Consider the following 17239-nt stretch of genomic DNA (forward strand, 5'->3'; position numbering starts at 1 on the left):
GTTCGACAGTTGTGAGAAGGAACATCACAGCAATTGTAGTGAATGTAGCAGATGTGGTTGAGGGAGATGGTATCAGTGGTTTGCCGAGTAGCTATAATCGTCACTCGGGGCAAGTGCAGTTCATCGTCCGGAATATGCAACTTTAAGGCTTGTTTCATTTGGGTCTTGGAAGAATTTTGGCATGGTTTGGAAAGTGCAATGAGCCGTAGACAACCAGAAAACAACATTTTGTCAATCATTTTTTTAATCTTAATTGGCTTTTCTAAACAAATCTAACCATGCTAATTGTAAGGATTTGGCCGCTTTTCATTTTTTAGTAATGTAAAAACAAATTTCTTGGGGCATCTGAATGATGAGCTAATCAAGATAAAGGGAGAGAGGGCTCTGGCTGTGCAAGCACTTGCAGAACACACAGTAACATCAGTCAAAAGGGAGTAGCCAGGACATCAAACCTGTCCCTAGTGTTATTTTTCCATGTTCACAAACAAACATAAAAATGATTTAAGAATACTTGTGTGATTTAAGAATACTTAAATACTCAAGTGAGAAAGGTCAGCAGGCCGAAACGTTGTGTGTTCTATGGCACAATCGGTTCTTTATGATTGAAATCCATGTGCCCTTGTCCATCAATTACATTGGATATATTGGATGAAATGCAGGTCTTCCCTGGGACTAAGGAGCACCGGTAAATGTATCAAAAATCATTGTTATTTTTCTTTGGTTTGCAGCAAGCATCCTTACTTTTGCACATCTCCGCATATCACAGTGTTTCCATATGATTCAATGGCAGTGATAACGCAGAATAACACAGAATGTCCCACTATAACACACCACCTGGAGAACTGACCTTTGCAACATCTGTATGTTCCTTTTATAACAAATATAGCATCGGTTTCCTCTTGGCAGTCTCCAGTTTTCCATTTAGCTTTAACTTTCGGGCTTGGCCATCAACTTGACAGTCGTCGGGATATACAAGTGTACCATATTTTTAAAACTGTCCTGAAGAAACATACAGAAACTGACGGTTTGTGTGGTATATTTCCAGTGCTTAGTCTAAAGCGCATAGGATCAGGGTTTGCTCTGTGCATGCGCTATACCAGGGGTGTGCAAACCTGGGGGGCGTGGGGTTTACAGAGGCCCCGCACGCTTCCCAAAGGCATTTCAATTAAATGAGTATATTGGGATAAGCCGATTCAAGCTGTAGGACTGATGTTAACTCGGTGAACATATAATGTCCGTGGTGTATAGCTGTAACGGGTTAGCTGAGAGGCAAAATAATACACAATCCTGTTGGTAATATAATAGTGGTGCCTATTAGCTTGGAACACTGAGAAAGACAGGCAATATAGGGGGAGGAAAGTCCAACCAGTGAGGGCGAGCCAAAAAAGTTTGTTTTTAGTATGTAGCAAGAAATCTTTTTTATTAGTTCAACAAACCCGGTGAGTTTTTCATGTTCTCGGGGCTTGCTGTCCCTCCAATCTCTTTGCTGCTTTACTGTATTTAAATTAAATGCCAGGGGAGCGACAAAGGCCTTTGTAAACTTTACTTACTTTGGCTCATGTCTTTTGGAGACAACGTGGCATCAAATTATGCTGCGGGGTCACGTGACGTCGCATTTCCATGGCGATGTGACGTCAGAATGCCGGGGGGGGGGCACAGGGGAAAAAGATTGCGCACCCCTGGATGGACAATCTATCTTATGAGGAGAGGCTAGCTAAATTAGATTTATTTACATTAGATAAGAGGCGTCTAAGAGGTGATATGATAACTATATACAAATATATTCGAGGACTGTACAAGGAGCTTTCAAAAGAACTATTCATCCCACAGGCAGTACAAAGGACTCGGGGTCATAACTTAAGGTTGGAGGAAAGGAGATTTCACCAGCAACAAAGGAAAGGGTTCTTTACAGCAAGGGCAGTTAAAATGTGGAATTCATTACCCATGGAGACTGTGAAAGTGAACGTTTTTGGTAGGGAGCAAGATTATAGATGAAAATGTGAGTTACTCAAAACGTAATCCCTTTTTTTAATTTTTTTTATTAGTTCGTTTGAAGGTGTCTTTAGGAGGTAATTGTTTTAAAGAATGAAATCATTAATTTTCTGTAGCCAGCACATGCCGGCAGGTTTGACAAGTAATCCTGCTGGCTCGCCATACATAATGCACCGCCCCATGGTTCAGACACATTCTCTTTAATTACGTGATTTCTAATTTTGGCTAGTGCCCAGATGGGACTGTATCTTTTGAAGCTGTGGGAGATCATATGAACTTCTTTTTTTAAAGTTGAAGTTCTTCAATTCATTTAATCAATAATTCTATAAGCAGTACAGCTTATAACTAGTGCAAACTATCTTTTTAAATGTCTTTTGTAAAGTGCACTCTGTTTACCCCCCCCCCCCCCCCCCCAAACAGGGCTGAAGGAGTAGCTCAGTAAGTAAAGACACTGGCTCTGATAACAATGGCTCTGAGTTTGAAGCAGGGGAATCCCGGTATCGGCTCCTTGTGACCTTGGGCAAGTCACTTTATTTCCCTGTGCCTCAGGCATCAAAAATATAGATTGTAAGCTCTTCTGGACAGGGACGGTGTCTATAAAATCCTATCTGTTGCATACCGCCCACTGTACTGTAATTGGGAAGCGCTTTGGGAGAAAAGCGCTATATGAAATAGTTATTAAACAAATTATACTTAAAAAAAAAAAAATTATTATTGTCATTTACAATTGCTCTTCTTTCTTTCTTTCTTTCTTTCTTTCTTTCTTTCTTTCTTTCTTTCTTTCTTTCTTTCTTTCTTTCTTTCTTTCTTTCTTGCTCTTTGCCGCACAAATCCTCTTTTTAAAGAGTATCACTATTAACCTTTCTTAAATGACCATTCTATTACTTTGCTATTGGGGTTCCGGCACCAGACTTCTTGAAAACATGAAAGTATGATGGACACTCAACTTTTTCTTTCCAATTTGTCATTTACACCATGATTCTTGTGCCTAAATTTGGAACCATGTTGAATTATTGAAGACAAGCGGAAAGATTCCACAGGTCGTGCTATTTGGGTGAATGATTGAACTGTATACAATATAATTGACGCCACTTATTTTTTTTTGCCTCTTCTCTTTCCAGCTCTCTGGGACCAGCTTCTGGAGGGTCGGATAAAAATCCAGAAGGCTCTTCTCGTGGCTAATCAACTTCCGCAACCCGGTGCATTCCCAGTGTTTAAAAGGGACGGTGGCTCTGAGTTTTCCGATGCTCTGAAGAACAGTAAGAACCATTTAGTGCTATATCTCTCCATTAAGTATAAAATAACCAACATGTCAGGGGAATTATGGAAGCAAAATTATTGCCGGGGGTGGGGGAATGCAACTTTTTCACATTGTCCAGTGAAGTATGTTTTGGGCTCTTTCTGTTCAGTTGATAGGATATTAAAAAAAAAAAATTAAAAAAGACTTGCCTGCTCTTTCCAGCAACTTGGATTCCTATAGGTTCTGATGGTTGGTACAGAATTTAAACTGTATAAGGAGTAACTTAGTGGTAAGGCTTTTGAACTGGATTACCCTTGTTCAGATCCCAGTGGCATCTCTCCTTGTGACTATATTTCTGTGTCTCAAGCACCAACAATTAGATTGTAAGCTCTTTGGGGCAGGGACTTACTATGGTTGCTAAATGCTATCTACAGCGCTTTGCAATAAAACAAATAAGTTATATGTTTTAGCACTGATACAGCATAGCGCATTGTGGGCTTTATAACAAGGGTATGAAGTAGATAAGAGAAATAGCAAAAAATACTGAATTTCTAAAACCGTAAAGTTTCCATCCATGACTGAGACAGAATGAGAATTGAAATGTAGTTAGTACTTGTGCATTAAAGCAGGGGTTGCTCAACTCCTGTCCTAACTCCCCCTTCTCCCCGTCCAACAGGTCAGGTTTTCAGGATATTCCTGCTTCAGCACAGGTGGCTGAAGACAGAGCCTCTGCTTTAAAGTATGCCCCCTGTGCTATCTGAAATCCCAGAACAATCTGGAATGTTTGCTGCTGTTATAACCATGTAACTGTTCTATACCACGATTCTGCCTGAAGACGTGCGATGCGTTGTGATGTAGATACAGCACCAGCGTTATACTGGGATTCTAATTGTTTATTAAGGAAGCGACTATGATAGGACCATGCAAATTAACCCCAATTTGCGAATGGAATATGAGCGAGAAGGCACATGCTGTGTCCATGCTGTGTTGAGTAATGGAAATGTGTATCCACATCACTTCTGGCCTAATTATTATAAGTCAGTGGTAGGTTAGGTTTGCCTGCAGACCTGCTGGCATTGATTGGCGCTTCATCTATGGCCTTTGATATAGATGACGAAGGGAGTTAGACTTTAAAATCTCGGGCTGACTGAGTATACCTGCAATATTAGAACTAGTATGAAAATATGTTATTTTGTGGGCAAATTATCCATATGGGTTGACTGAACACTGCCGTTGTCCAGTTTAGAGATGCAGCTTTAATCCACAGTTCCCTGATGCTCTATAGTGCTACTTTTTAACATGTATTTACTGATTTTTTAACGTGACTGTTGTCTCTCTTTCTCATTGTGCTGCAGTCTAAAGATTTGAGCTTTTTAAAAAAAAATGTTTTTGTTGTTGTTGCTGTCACAAAGATAAATGGCTGCAGGTTTTTTTTTTTTATTAATAGGACCGAGGTGTTTGTTGCGCACTTATGTTTTGTTATGATTTCTAAGGAGAATTGTAAAAGGTGCCTTTGTGGAATTTCTGTTTTCAAGACAAATGAGGCCATTCTGTAGAAATAGGTGAGTAAGTGCTGCATTTGTGCACCTCCACCACTCAAACCTCAGACTTGCTGGGAGACACACAAAAGGCATTAGAAATGTTTTGCTGGTAGCAATTGTGGCTCATTTGGCGAAGCCCCCAGTTAAAGGCATCCTGAGCATCTCTTCCGTATGGCTTTGAAAGTCAAATGGTATGTGGTGTGCAGACTGCGTCACGTATAATCATTCCCCTCTCATCATTTGCATCTCTAAATCCCTGTGTTGCTTTTAGGGTGGCCTGAAGAAAAATAGTTCTTATAACTTATCTATTAACAGGTCTTGACCATGTCCAATCTCCTCTCACTATTTATTTGCCTTGTCCTTTCCTTCTTGTTTTGTTACTATATGCTAAAATGTATATATTATATTACTTATAAGGTAATTATAAAGATATTAATATTTTATTTCCGCTGAATGTTATCTGCAGTGGTTTGACTCCACAGATCCCGAAATATTCACTGTTTTTGTTTCTCTGTGTGTGGGGGGGGGGGGGGGGTGTTAACAAAAAAAAAGGCAACACGGACGGTGGGGGCGGTAACCCAGAACGTCATCTCCCAATCTCAGCTTTTTATCTGTTTCTGGCACTCTGCTGATCCTGGTGGCCATATTGTGTATATCTTGGGAAGTGGGGAGTCACAGGAGGTCGGGTAAATAGAAAGCGGGGATTAGGAGATGAGTTCATGGATTTGTGTTGGAGGCCTTATTGATTTTTTTTTTTTTTTTTTTTACATTTTCTTCTTTTACCACCATGTAAACATATTTTTAACATCTCTGGAGCTGGCGATTCACGCTGGATCCAGTGTGGATTAGCAATCACTGGTTAAAAGTCACATTTTGAGGTGATTGCTACTTTAACTGAACTAGGGCTGTGACAGAGGGTAATCACCCAGTCTTATCTCCAGAAAGCTGCCAGTCTTCTCAGTAGAGGAAATATTTAACTCTTGCAGTATTTTCATGTTACATGACCGAGGTGGGATACTGGTGAGCTTTGTGCAATTAGTGTTGTAGGCAGCAATCTGTTTTTCTCTTGAATATGCCTTGCAGTTAAGGTGTAATTATTTAGATTTTCTTTTTATTTTTATATTTTTTTACAAAAATGCTGTTTTAGATTTTTTTTGTTTTAAAGCAGTTAAAATACTCTGGATTTCTCAATACCACAACATGCTCCTTTCCAGTATGAGTTTGCTCTTGATATGAACTGTTCTGCTAAAGGTCCAGTTGCTCCTAGAATATGTTTGTTTAAAAAAAAAAAAAAAAAAAAAATCACGTTGTTCAGTAGTCCTCAACTTTCCATGCATGGTGACACCCATATTCTGTTAACCCAGTGATTCCCAACCAGGGTTCTGTGGAACCCTGGGGCTCTTTGAAGCAGTCTCAGGGGTTCCTCCTATTGACCCACCCCAGGGGTGGCTTTTTTTGGTATGTATTTTGTAGGGTGGATTGAGTGAGAGTGCGGTAATTGACGGAAGGTAGGAGCGAGTGAGAGAAGAGAGGGGGGCGGGAGGGATTAAGAGTGAAACGCATGAGATAAATACATGCGAGGCGGGAGAGTTAGTGAGATGGATGGGAGAGAAATACATGGGTAGAGGGTGGGAAATAGAGGTGGCTCGTGAGGTGTGAAATGTTGTGACTGACCCCTGTCGAACCTAATATGTGTCAGCCAGATAGGGGTTCCCCGAGATTTTTCGAAATACTTCAAGGGTTCCTCCAAACAAAAAAGGTTGGAAATCACTGTGTTAACCGCATGGTTCTCCATGTAAACCAATTCCATGGTTTATGCTAAATCCATTGTTTTGCAAATTTGGTTGTGGGTGTTTTGCACCGCACATATGAATGCAGCCTTTTCATCCACCTATTTATATTTTTTTGTTTTCTGTATCCTCCATATTTTTGTTGCTCTTCTCCTGACACATGCCTTTTGTTGTGTGCATGGAAATGAGTGTGCTGCAATTTCTTGTACAGAGTTTGCTTGTCTCTCTCAAGCTTGATCTTCAAACACAGTAGTGGGCAATATGATATATTCAAAGGGCCCAAGTGTGTCCGTTGGGCCTCTCTCTCACTCCCCTCCCCCTGTTCACAGGGAGAAGGGATGTTACTGCCGCAGGTAGGCGCTTCTCCTGTCTTCCTCCAGTCAGCTGCTTAATGCAGATGTGCTGATGAATCCAGTTCTGCTCCTATTTTTGCACTTGGAACCATTAAATGGCACAGGAGCGGGCAAGTATTTAGCAGTGCACTGTCACCAAGCAGCTGAGGGAGCAGGAAGTGGTTAGATCTGCGGAAGCAACATCCGTGTGTTTGTGTGTGTGTGTGTGTGTGTGTGTGTGTGTGTGTGTGTGTGTGTGTTTTTTAATATTCAAATGAGTAGATTAGCTTGCAAAGTTTTAACATATAGGTTGTGTACTGACCCTGGGCGGGTTATGTGTGGATGAATCGTGGCTGCAAAATCTGGTGTATTTTCTTTCTCCATTTTATCTAAGAAAAGGAAATCTAGAAAAGAATGGAATTATTCCCTTTTTACAAATCTGGTGAAATAATATTGCATTAGGTTTTGCACAACGTTTACGGCTGGGAAACTTTGATAAATGCACGCATAAGAATAACATATTAACATGTTCCTTTTAATAATGTCTTTTTTTTTTCTCCCTCTCTCTTTCTTTGTAAAGTGATTCAAGGTCTAGCCCGAAATTGATAAAATGAACAATACTCGTGTTCTAATTTTCTGCAGCTCTTCACACTTGCAGAGATACTTAAAAATCTTCACTGGCATCTCTGTAACTCTCCGTCACTGTTGGTTCCTTTAGTAAAATAATATTTGCTAAAGATTGCCAGACTTTCCTTGAGCCACACAGTGTTATGCTGCCGAAGTAAGGAAAATTAAGCACCTTGCTCTTATAGATGGTCTGTGTTTTTAAGTGGCGTCTGGCAGCTTTTATTCGAAGTGATTAACAAACCTCAAAACCACCCATAATAAGATGACCTTTCCGTGAAACGCAAGCCATTAATGTGTTTAATGAGATGCGTTGCAAACAGCGCTGAACACTGTTTCATTTACAGGTCTCAAATGTAATATGATTACAGACCTTTTAAAAGAAACAATGGTTGACATTTTAATATTTTACATACGCAAAATGTATTAAGTAGCATAAATTATAATGCGCTATAAATTCTAGGTAGGTGCTTTGTCGTTTGTAAAAGCCTACATTGCTTGAAGTGTTTGTCCCATTTCGTAGGCATATTGAAAAGGCAACAGCGTAAAGAGGAAGAAAAAAAACCCCCTACTCGCCTTATGAAAACATAACCGGTTATAGGAACAACCTAGTGGTACTTGTACTAAGTGAGAGAACCTAAGACCCATCTCTTTGTGAACCTGATCAAGTCTGTTTTATCTCCCTATGCTTAGGTCACCAAATTTTGATTGTAAACTCTTTGGTGAAGGGAATTATTATGCCAAATTCTATGTGGTTGCCCATGTTCACTGTGTATAAAAATAGATGATCATTTTTGTCCGAGACGAGGATTTCCTATGATAGTGTATTGCAAAGCAGTACGAAAATGGATTTAATGATCACGCTGAAATGTCTGTGAAAGTAAGGGGGATATGTATCGAGATGACACAATTTGCTCCATGCCAGCGCAAACATTTTTAATTTGTATGTTACCCTCCCTGCTCGGCTTCTAGGGAGATTACATCGGTATCCTATGTATGGCTACTCGACATGGGCTACTCGACATGGAATACCTTGCCTCGGGCTGGATAGAGACGGTGGGCTATGAGGTTGCAAGGTTGTAGAATAATGGGTGCCAGGAACTTTTGTAGTGCACCTGTCATTTATTTGTGTACCCTATCGCTGGGATAGCTCATACACATTTTGACAACGTTGCACTGTGTTTTAGATCAGACATACATGAATATGATTGTCACAGGAGATCAGTACATTTTACACCTAAACTACCGGGATCACTAGCACCAGATGGGACAACGTTTTTGAATAAAATTAGGTTTAGCCAGGAGACAGAACAAGATACACAAATGCAAGATACAATACCAACTGGGGTCCTGGGGAGTAGACTCTAGCATTGGCTTCGTGCAGGGCCCTGCTTCAGGTAGGCTTGTCCTGTACGCTTCTCGTCCTGGTATCACAAAGAGCTGGTCACACAGCAGCCGCTTTGTATACCCTGCCAGTTGAAACACTGCCAAACTCCACACTCTGTCTGGTACTCTGATCGGCAGCACCCCTTACATAGCCCTCATGACTATCCTTTACATGGGGAAGGGGCCGCCGGCCAACCAGAGCACGGATTGAGATGGTGCAACCAATGGGGGCGTGCCGAGGTACTCAAGGCCGCCCCGTGGAGACGGAGCTGCTGGGAAGTGGGGAATTCGAACTGGCCAATGGGAATCGTGTGTACGGGGCTTCTACCCGGCAATGGCTCCCCCTGGCCAGCCCTATACCTCCCGCTGGGTAAGCGCCTCAGAGCCTGCGGGGAACAAAGGCTCTGAAAGCCCACCCCGGACCTTTATTGTCTGCCCTTCCCCACTGACCCAATGTCTCAGCACATCGCCGCGCCCAGCCTTTGTCTCAATCCTCATTTCTATGCAGGCACCTCGGCTGATTCAATCACGAGTCTACCTCCATAGAAATGCACACACGCAATCCACAAAACAAGCATGCTGGCTGGGGGAAACTTACATTACCACTGGGAATAAAAGTGCTTACATTATTTACATTTCCTGGTACCATTTTCCCCCCAATGTCTACCTAAAGGTTCCCTCTCTCACATATCACAGTTTTGAGGCTTTTTCCCTTAAGGGGTCAACCTGCAAAATGTATCCGCCTTACAAGTGTGCATAGGCGGACAAAAACACACGGTTTTAGGGGTAGCTAGCTGGGCTTCACCTTTATTATGTGAGGCCAGCTACCCCTACCGTCACAATGATCTGTCTGTTAGTGACCACTCAACACTCTAATGGAGGTACATTTACTTGGTTTCTTTACATAGATAAGGGACCCGGCCTCCCTTGTAACTTCAGGATATCAGTATTATTCTGACTTTCACTAGGCCCCTACTGGAGTCCTGGTGGGTCTTTCTTACGTGACCCGATACCTTTCATCTGTTTGCGAACTGCCACTTCCATACAGACTGATGAGGAATATTAATGCAGATCCGTGGTTAGAGCCGATCTGCCGACACCCAGGAGCCCTCTTTCCTGAGGTCCTCTGTGGTGCACCGTATTCACTTTCCTGCAATATTCAGGACTTCATTCCTTCTTTTATGGATCCTTACTTCGAGGGTACTGTCCCTATCTACAGCATAACAGCACAGACCAGGCCCCCCTATTTATTATTTTATAAAAATTACTTATCTACTCTCCCCGGGGCTCCTCTCCTCTTGTCCTCATGGAACTTAACCTTCTCGAACATTCCCCTCCCCTTATATACTCTCCGTGATGCCATGATCCTATGACAACACAGAGTGGCGCCCGGTACAAACTAACCATACTAGTAACCCTTTAGAGGGGGTTTACATGTATTAAGATGGAGATGGCAGATACAATAGCAATCTTCAAAAAAAGATGGACATCTTTTTAGAAAGTTAAGTTATACAGGGATATTCCAAATAAGTAAACTTGGGAACAATGTTGATCCAGGGAGTAATCTGATTGCCAATATTTGGAGTCGGGAAGGAATTTATTTTTCCCCTTATGAGATATCATTAAATGACATTTCACTGGGTTTTTTTTTTGTTCGCCTTCCTCTGGATCAATATACTGTAAGTACAAATATAGGATAAAGTATCTGTCGTCTAAATTTAGCATAGGTTGAACTTGATGGACGTGTGGCTTTTTTTTTTCAACCTCATCTACTATGTAACTATCTAAGATTCAATCACATCGGATGTGTGCAGACTGGCCAAGTCTCCTGGAATGACTAGGAGATTGCTAAAAACAATGAGTTTGCCGGCAGACCGCCCAATGTGACTACCTTTCAGCTCTTGTCTCTTCTGTTTGCTTGGAATCAGACAAGTTGCATGACGCCAGCTGTGGAGCATTATAAAGTTGCTTCCTGTTACCCGCTGCATCATGTGACTACTTTCACTCGTTCCACGACAGGGTGTAGAGCATAGTATTCAGCAAAGGGTTAGCAGTGGCATGAGTCTGGACCAGCAAGGATGAAAAGAAGCTCAACCAGAGAAACATATTGTCGGGCAAAATGGAGGATGGGGAGGGAGATCTGAAAAATTATGTAAATTACGAGGCCGCATGCTGATTTGCATAATATCCCAGATAAATTTGTACAGATGAAGCAGTTACAGATGTACATTTTGTGTCCCCAAATTCCTACCCTGAGGGCCCATAGAAGCACTCCCCAGTCCTTCTTCTTTTTTTATTTTTGTATATTTTCCTAACTCGACTGGTCCCTGTTTCTTGCTGTTTTTCGTCTTTAGAGGTTTCAGCCTCAGAGATCACGGGGAGTGTTAGGACCTGCTAACGGTCATGCCTTGAAAGTGGCAGCAGGCTTAAGATGCTTTGGTCAAAGGGTTAAACTAAATGACCCTTTTTCAAAAGAATATATAGGTATTACAATGTGTATTTTTGTCACATTGGAAGTAGCTTTGGGCATCTTTGTTTGTTTTTTTTGTTGTATGAATTTAACAAGGAACCTGGTTTTCTGGGACATCCCACACTTTATCTATCTACAACCAAAAGCCGGGCCACTCAATAACCATCAATAAAACACTACTGATGATTTTTATTGTGACAGTTGATATCTTTAAAGCACCAAGACCTGTGACGTTTAAAAAAAACAAAAAAAAAAACACCGTTCTGTAGTATTGGATAATAATGACATTCTCCTTCCCCTTTCCCCCCAATTTAATGCCATTTTTAATGGGTTTTTAAAGCATTTCTATAGCCTGTTTTAACCCACCTCCCAAGCAGTGCAAGGTCCTGTTTGTGATCATTTGTTGACAATGTTCCCAGCAGTTTGAGCTGTAAATTGTAACAAAAGATAATGTTACCTTAGTAATATAAGGATAGATTGTAGCTGCTGAGTTACACTGACTGAAGGATTGATTGAAACTGAAAGGCGGCTATTATGTTAGACATACCATCAGGATTTTTATCGGTTTATAACAGGAGCATGAAATGATTACCTGCTTAGGTAAGCATGTAGAATTATACAGTGCCTTGTGCTTTACAGATAAAAATAAGAAAAAAAAAGTTGAAAATTAGTATTGCTGTTTTAACCGCAGTAGTACCAATGGGCAGTGGTTGACAAATCACCAAAAAAATCTACTCGCCACACAAAAAAATCTACTCGCCACCTAGTACCAAACGTGTGCTGCTTGGGCCAATAGGAGCTCGCCACGATGTTAAATCCACTCGCCCGGGGCGAGCAAATGTATAGGTTTGTCGAACACTGCCAATGGGTATAGCAGGTGTTATGGCAGCAAACTGTTTAATTAGCAAGAGGGTAGCCGAGCACACCAAACAAGAGATGCAAAAAGATTAGTGCAAAATAATAATTTTAATGACTGAACACAGTCATTGAACATCCAACGTTTCGGTGACTAACACCTTCATCAAAGATGCAAATACACAAACAAACAGACCCTTATAAAGTGCCCAGATAACCCCACACCCACAAAATGACCACCCGTCTCCCTCCAGCTGGTCCAATCCAGCGTTACTCCAACACAAAAGCTCGCCAAGAAGATGCAGATTACTTCCTGATAGTGTCATGACGTCGTCGTCATGACACTACTGCTGCGTCCGACCCAGCGGCACCCTGGGTATTTCTATAGTTCTGTTTGAAGACTTGTAAAAGCGTCTGTGAGTAGTTTGGACACCATGGTAACTCATGGCCAATCAGGGCACTCCAAAGCCTTCTCCTCTCCAGAAGGTAAATAACGGAAGGCAGGCTATAGATTCTCAATATGCAACTCTATGATCGTTGGAGATATTTTTCACCACCCAATCAGTGGCAAAAAACTCAAGATCAACCAACTTATTACGTGTGATACAACACATGTAATTTACTATTTGAAATGCCCGTGCGGCCTTTTTTATGTGGGAAAGACCACCTGACCCCTCAAGACTAGATTCATTGAGCATCGCAGTACCATTAAAAAAAGAGAAGATAATACCACTTTGCAAATTAGCACACAGTGCCACCTTTTGCTTTAAAACCATATGACATGAGGATAAGTTTATGGGGGCCCATGTCATATGGGTTTGAAGCAAAAACTGGCACTGTGTGCTCCTTTGCATGTCATTTCCCAGAATCCCTTGCTGCAGTGGAAGCGCTGTGTGCTGGGTGATAATGGTGAAAGGCAGGGTTCCAGACCTGTCTAAGACATGCAAATGAGCACACAGTAATATTTCCATTTGCTATATGCTTTAGTGTGGAGGGTTTTATCAATTTTTACCCACCATAACTTAACTAAGTGTGGTGAAACCTATCCCAAGCTTCATTTTGCAAAGCCAGTATAACCAACCTCACACTTAAGAGACCCACTACGGTCGAGGCCTCCGTGTCAGGGCTTGCTTTTAGCACTTTTTACACTGCCTTGCACAGAGCACAAGCACTCAGCACCATGATTTTTTTTTTTTTTTTTTCACGTGGTGTTATTAGTCACCTGTCTTTCTTCGGAGAGAGTAAAGACTATGTGCCGGTCTGTAATCGCCCCTTTCTCTTCGGAGAGAAAAGATTACGTGGGGTTCGCCCCGTGTGGACTCAGACCCACCTGCCTGGCCTTCTGGCCGAGGAGAGGAAGAGGAGACTAAGTTGGGACACTAGGCTTCGGCTGAAGACCCACTGGAAGTCGGACCTTTCTGCCTGGCCTTCTGGCCGAGAAGGGAACGAGTAAGAGGAGCCTGATTCTTCGGATGAAGACTCCATGTAACACGCCAGACATCTTCTGGGCCCTCGTGGCTGAAGACACACTGGATAGATCAAGGATTACACCGATCTTCGGAGAGGACTGTCACAAGTATGGAGCACTTGGTACCCTTTGTGGACCATGGGGCACGGTTTTTTTTGAGTGATCACCGCCCGGACTTACAAAAAAAAAAAAAAAACACAACCTCTCTGTGGGTAGGTTTACTGGCTATGCATCTTAACCCAGGTTGCACTCAAAAGCTGTGCAATGCAGCAAGCATAAGCTTATAGGGGACCCATGTCATATGGTTTTGAAGCAAAAGGTGGCACTGTGTGTTCATTTGCATGTCATTTCCAGAATCCCTTGCTGTAGTGGGAGCACTGTATGCTAGGTGATAATGGTTGAAAGACAGGGTTGCAGACCTGTCTAAGACATGTGAATGCGCTCACAAGTGAATATATATATATATATATATATATATATATTTATATATATATTTATATATATATATATTTATATTGTGGGTAAAAATGGATGCAGTGCCTATGTATTTGTCTTGAATACATCTACTTTGGATTTCCCTGACTCTGTGCTGTCTCGTTTTTCCTGGATCCCCATCTGGTAAAATATTTTTCTGTGTATGTGCTGTGACAAACGGCTTACTCCGGGGCTCCGCCGTCTGTCCGGGACTGTTAGAACACGGTCTTTTAGGGTAGGTTAAATGATGAGACGTCACGTACTGTTCCTTTAAACAGGCTATGCCTGGTTTATTCAGTCCCAGGCACTGAGACTGCCACAGTTTAAACAGAAAACAAAGCCAAACAAAAAGCTGCTCGTCTGAGCGATAACTTAAACTTAGATGTCCCTGACTCAGAGTTGGAAGTGGCTTGTCCACTTCCACCAACAAAATAAGTACCTTTGCAGTCTTTAGACAAACTAACAGAATGAATGAAGCGATTTGGGAAAGAGGCTTTCTCACCCCTCTGCAGTTCAGCAGCCTTCCAGGCTCTTGGGCGGGGCCCAGAGGAAACAGGAAACAGGTCTTATATACCTGAACTCTAATCAGCATGACAGGTGACAGAAAACAGGCAGCAGACAAACTGTGGAATGGAGTGCCTGTACCACGAGGCTGCCCTGTTCAGCTTAGACAGGACAGAAACTGTTCAGTATCCTGGGAGCCCTGTATATGGAGTTTATTACCAACCCCTGGTTTCTGTCACATATCCTCCCCCCCAGCTCAGACCTCGAGGGGTGAGCGACCATGGATATTAGGGAGTGCATCCTTGACAACCCGTCGGCATTGCCATGTTTGTGCCCCGACCTGTGTTCCACAGAAAATTTAAAGGGCTGTAGGCTTAGGAACCACCTGGTCACCCTAGCGTTCTTCTCCCTATTTTGACACATCCAGGTAAGGGGTGCATGATCTGTGACCAATCGGAACTTTCTCCCCAACAGATAATACTTGAGTGTCTCTACAGCCCACTTTATTGCGAGACACTCTTTCTCGACTATGGAGTAATTTTTCTCCTGGGGATTTAGTTTCCTACTTAAATAAAGGATGGGGTGCTCCTCCCCTTGAGACTCCTGGGAGAGTACCGCCCCCAGCCCTACCTCAGATGCGTCGGTTTGGACTACGAACTCTTTGGAGAAGTCAGGTGTGACCAACACTGGTTGGGCACAGAGAGCTTCTTTCAGGCTTCTAAAGGCCTGTTCGGCTTCGGGGGACCACTTTACCATTAGCGGTCCTCTTGCTTTTGTGAGGTCGGTTAGTGGGGTTGCCTTAGTTGCAAAATTGGGAATAAACCTCCTATAGTAGCCAATTAACCCCAAAAAGGTCCTTACTTGTTTTTTTGTGACTGGCCTTGGCCAATTTTGTATCGCCTCTACTTTGAGTGTTTGTGGTTTGAGTAACCCTCTACCAATAGAATACCCCAGATACTTGGCCTCCTCCAGACCAATAGTGCATTTAGCGGGGTTAGCAGTTAGTCCAGCAGACCGAACTGCGTCGAGCACAGCTTGGACCTTTGGAAGGTGGGACTGCCAATCTTCACTATGGATTACCACATCATCCAGGTAGGCGGCAGCGTACCGAACATGTGGTTTTAAAATTTTATCCATCATTCTTTGGAATGTGGCGGGAGCTCCATGTAAGCCAAAAGGCAGCACCTTATATTGAAAGAGGCCGTCTGGGGTTGAGAAGGCTGTTTTTTCTTTTGCCCTTTCTGTGAGGGGAACCTGCCAGTACCCTTTTGTTAGGTCTAGGGTTGTGAGATATCGGGCTTTGCCCAGTCTCTCTACAAGTTCATCCACCCTGGGCATAGGATAAGTATCAAATTTTGACACCGCGTTTAGTTTCCGGTAGTCATTACAAAACCTTGTTGTACCGTCTGGCTTTGGGACTAAAACTATAGGGCTGTTCCACCCACTTTGGGATTCCTCAATTACGCCTAGTTTTAGCATTTTTTTAACCTCTAAACTTATAGCCTCTCTCTTGGCCTCTGGGATTCGGTACGGTTTAAGGTTAACTCGGACCCCCGGTTCAGAGACTATGTCATGTTTAATTACGTTAGTTTTACCTGGCTGTGTAGAGAAGATTTCTTTGTTCCTTCTCACTAAACTCTGGACCTCTCGTTTCTGATGCACGGACAGTGTTTCAGCTATGCTAACCTCTGGGTCAGTTTCTTGATTCTCTGACGGACCTGGGGGTACTAGGGTTAACAAGACCTCTCTATCTTTCCAGGGCTTGAGTAGGTTTATATGGTAAATTTGCTCAGGTTTCCTCCTACCTGGCTGCCTTACCCTATAATTTACTTCTCCCACTCTTTCCAAGACCTCATATGGCCCATGCCATTTAGCAAGGAATTTACTCTCCACGGTGGGAACCAGAACTAGTACCCTATCACCTGGAAAAAAAATTCTGACCCTAGCACCCTTATTATACGTATTCCTTTGTGCTTCTTGAGCTTTCTCCATGTGTTCCCTCACTATGGGTAGGACTGCAGCAATGCGGTCCTGCATTTGGGCAACATGCTCTATTACACTTCTGTAAGGGGTAACCTCGTGTTCCCAAGTTTCTTTGGCTATATCCAGTAAGCCCCTTGGATGTCGGCCATACAATAGTTCAAACGGGGAGAAGCCTGTGGATGACTGGGGAACTTCCCTAATGGCAAATAACAGGTATGGTAACAAACAGTCCCAGTTTTTCCCATCCTTATCGACCGCCCGGCGTAACATGCTCTTTAAGGTTTTATTGAACCTTTCCACTAAACCATCTGTTTGTGGATGATAGACTGAGGTTCTGAGATGCTTGATTTTTAGGAGTTTACATAGCTCTTTTGTTACTTGGGACATAAATGGTGTTCCCTGGTCAGATAAGATCTCTTTAGGAATTCCGACCCGGGAAAACAGAAGTACTAACTCTTTTGCTATGTTTTTAGCAGAGGTGCTACGTAGGGGAACTGCCTCCGGATATCGGGTAGCATAATCTAATATTACCAATATATGCTGATGTCCCCTAGCAGACTTTATTAGGGGTCCTACTAGA

General features: G+C 42.6%; 1 protein-coding gene across 2 annotated transcripts in view; it reads left to right on the forward strand.

The window, feature by feature from the left end:
• AATF (apoptosis antagonizing transcription factor) overlaps nt 1–17239 on the forward strand; it is a 128882-nt gene that overhangs the window by 3361 nt on the left and 108282 nt on the right. For both annotated transcript variants that reach the window (XM_075589499.1, XM_075589500.1), the window contains exon 4: nt 3114–3251. In XM_075589499.1, the coding sequence (XP_075445614.1) occupies nt 3114–3251 (138 nt within the window). The remainder of the gene's footprint in view (nt 1–3113; nt 3252–17239) is intronic.

This window comes from Ascaphus truei, chromosome 3 (assembly GCF_040206685.1).
Source record: "Ascaphus truei isolate aAscTru1 chromosome 3, aAscTru1.hap1, whole genome shotgun sequence".
NCBI lineage: Eukaryota > Metazoa > Chordata > Amphibia > Anura > Ascaphidae > Ascaphus > Ascaphus truei.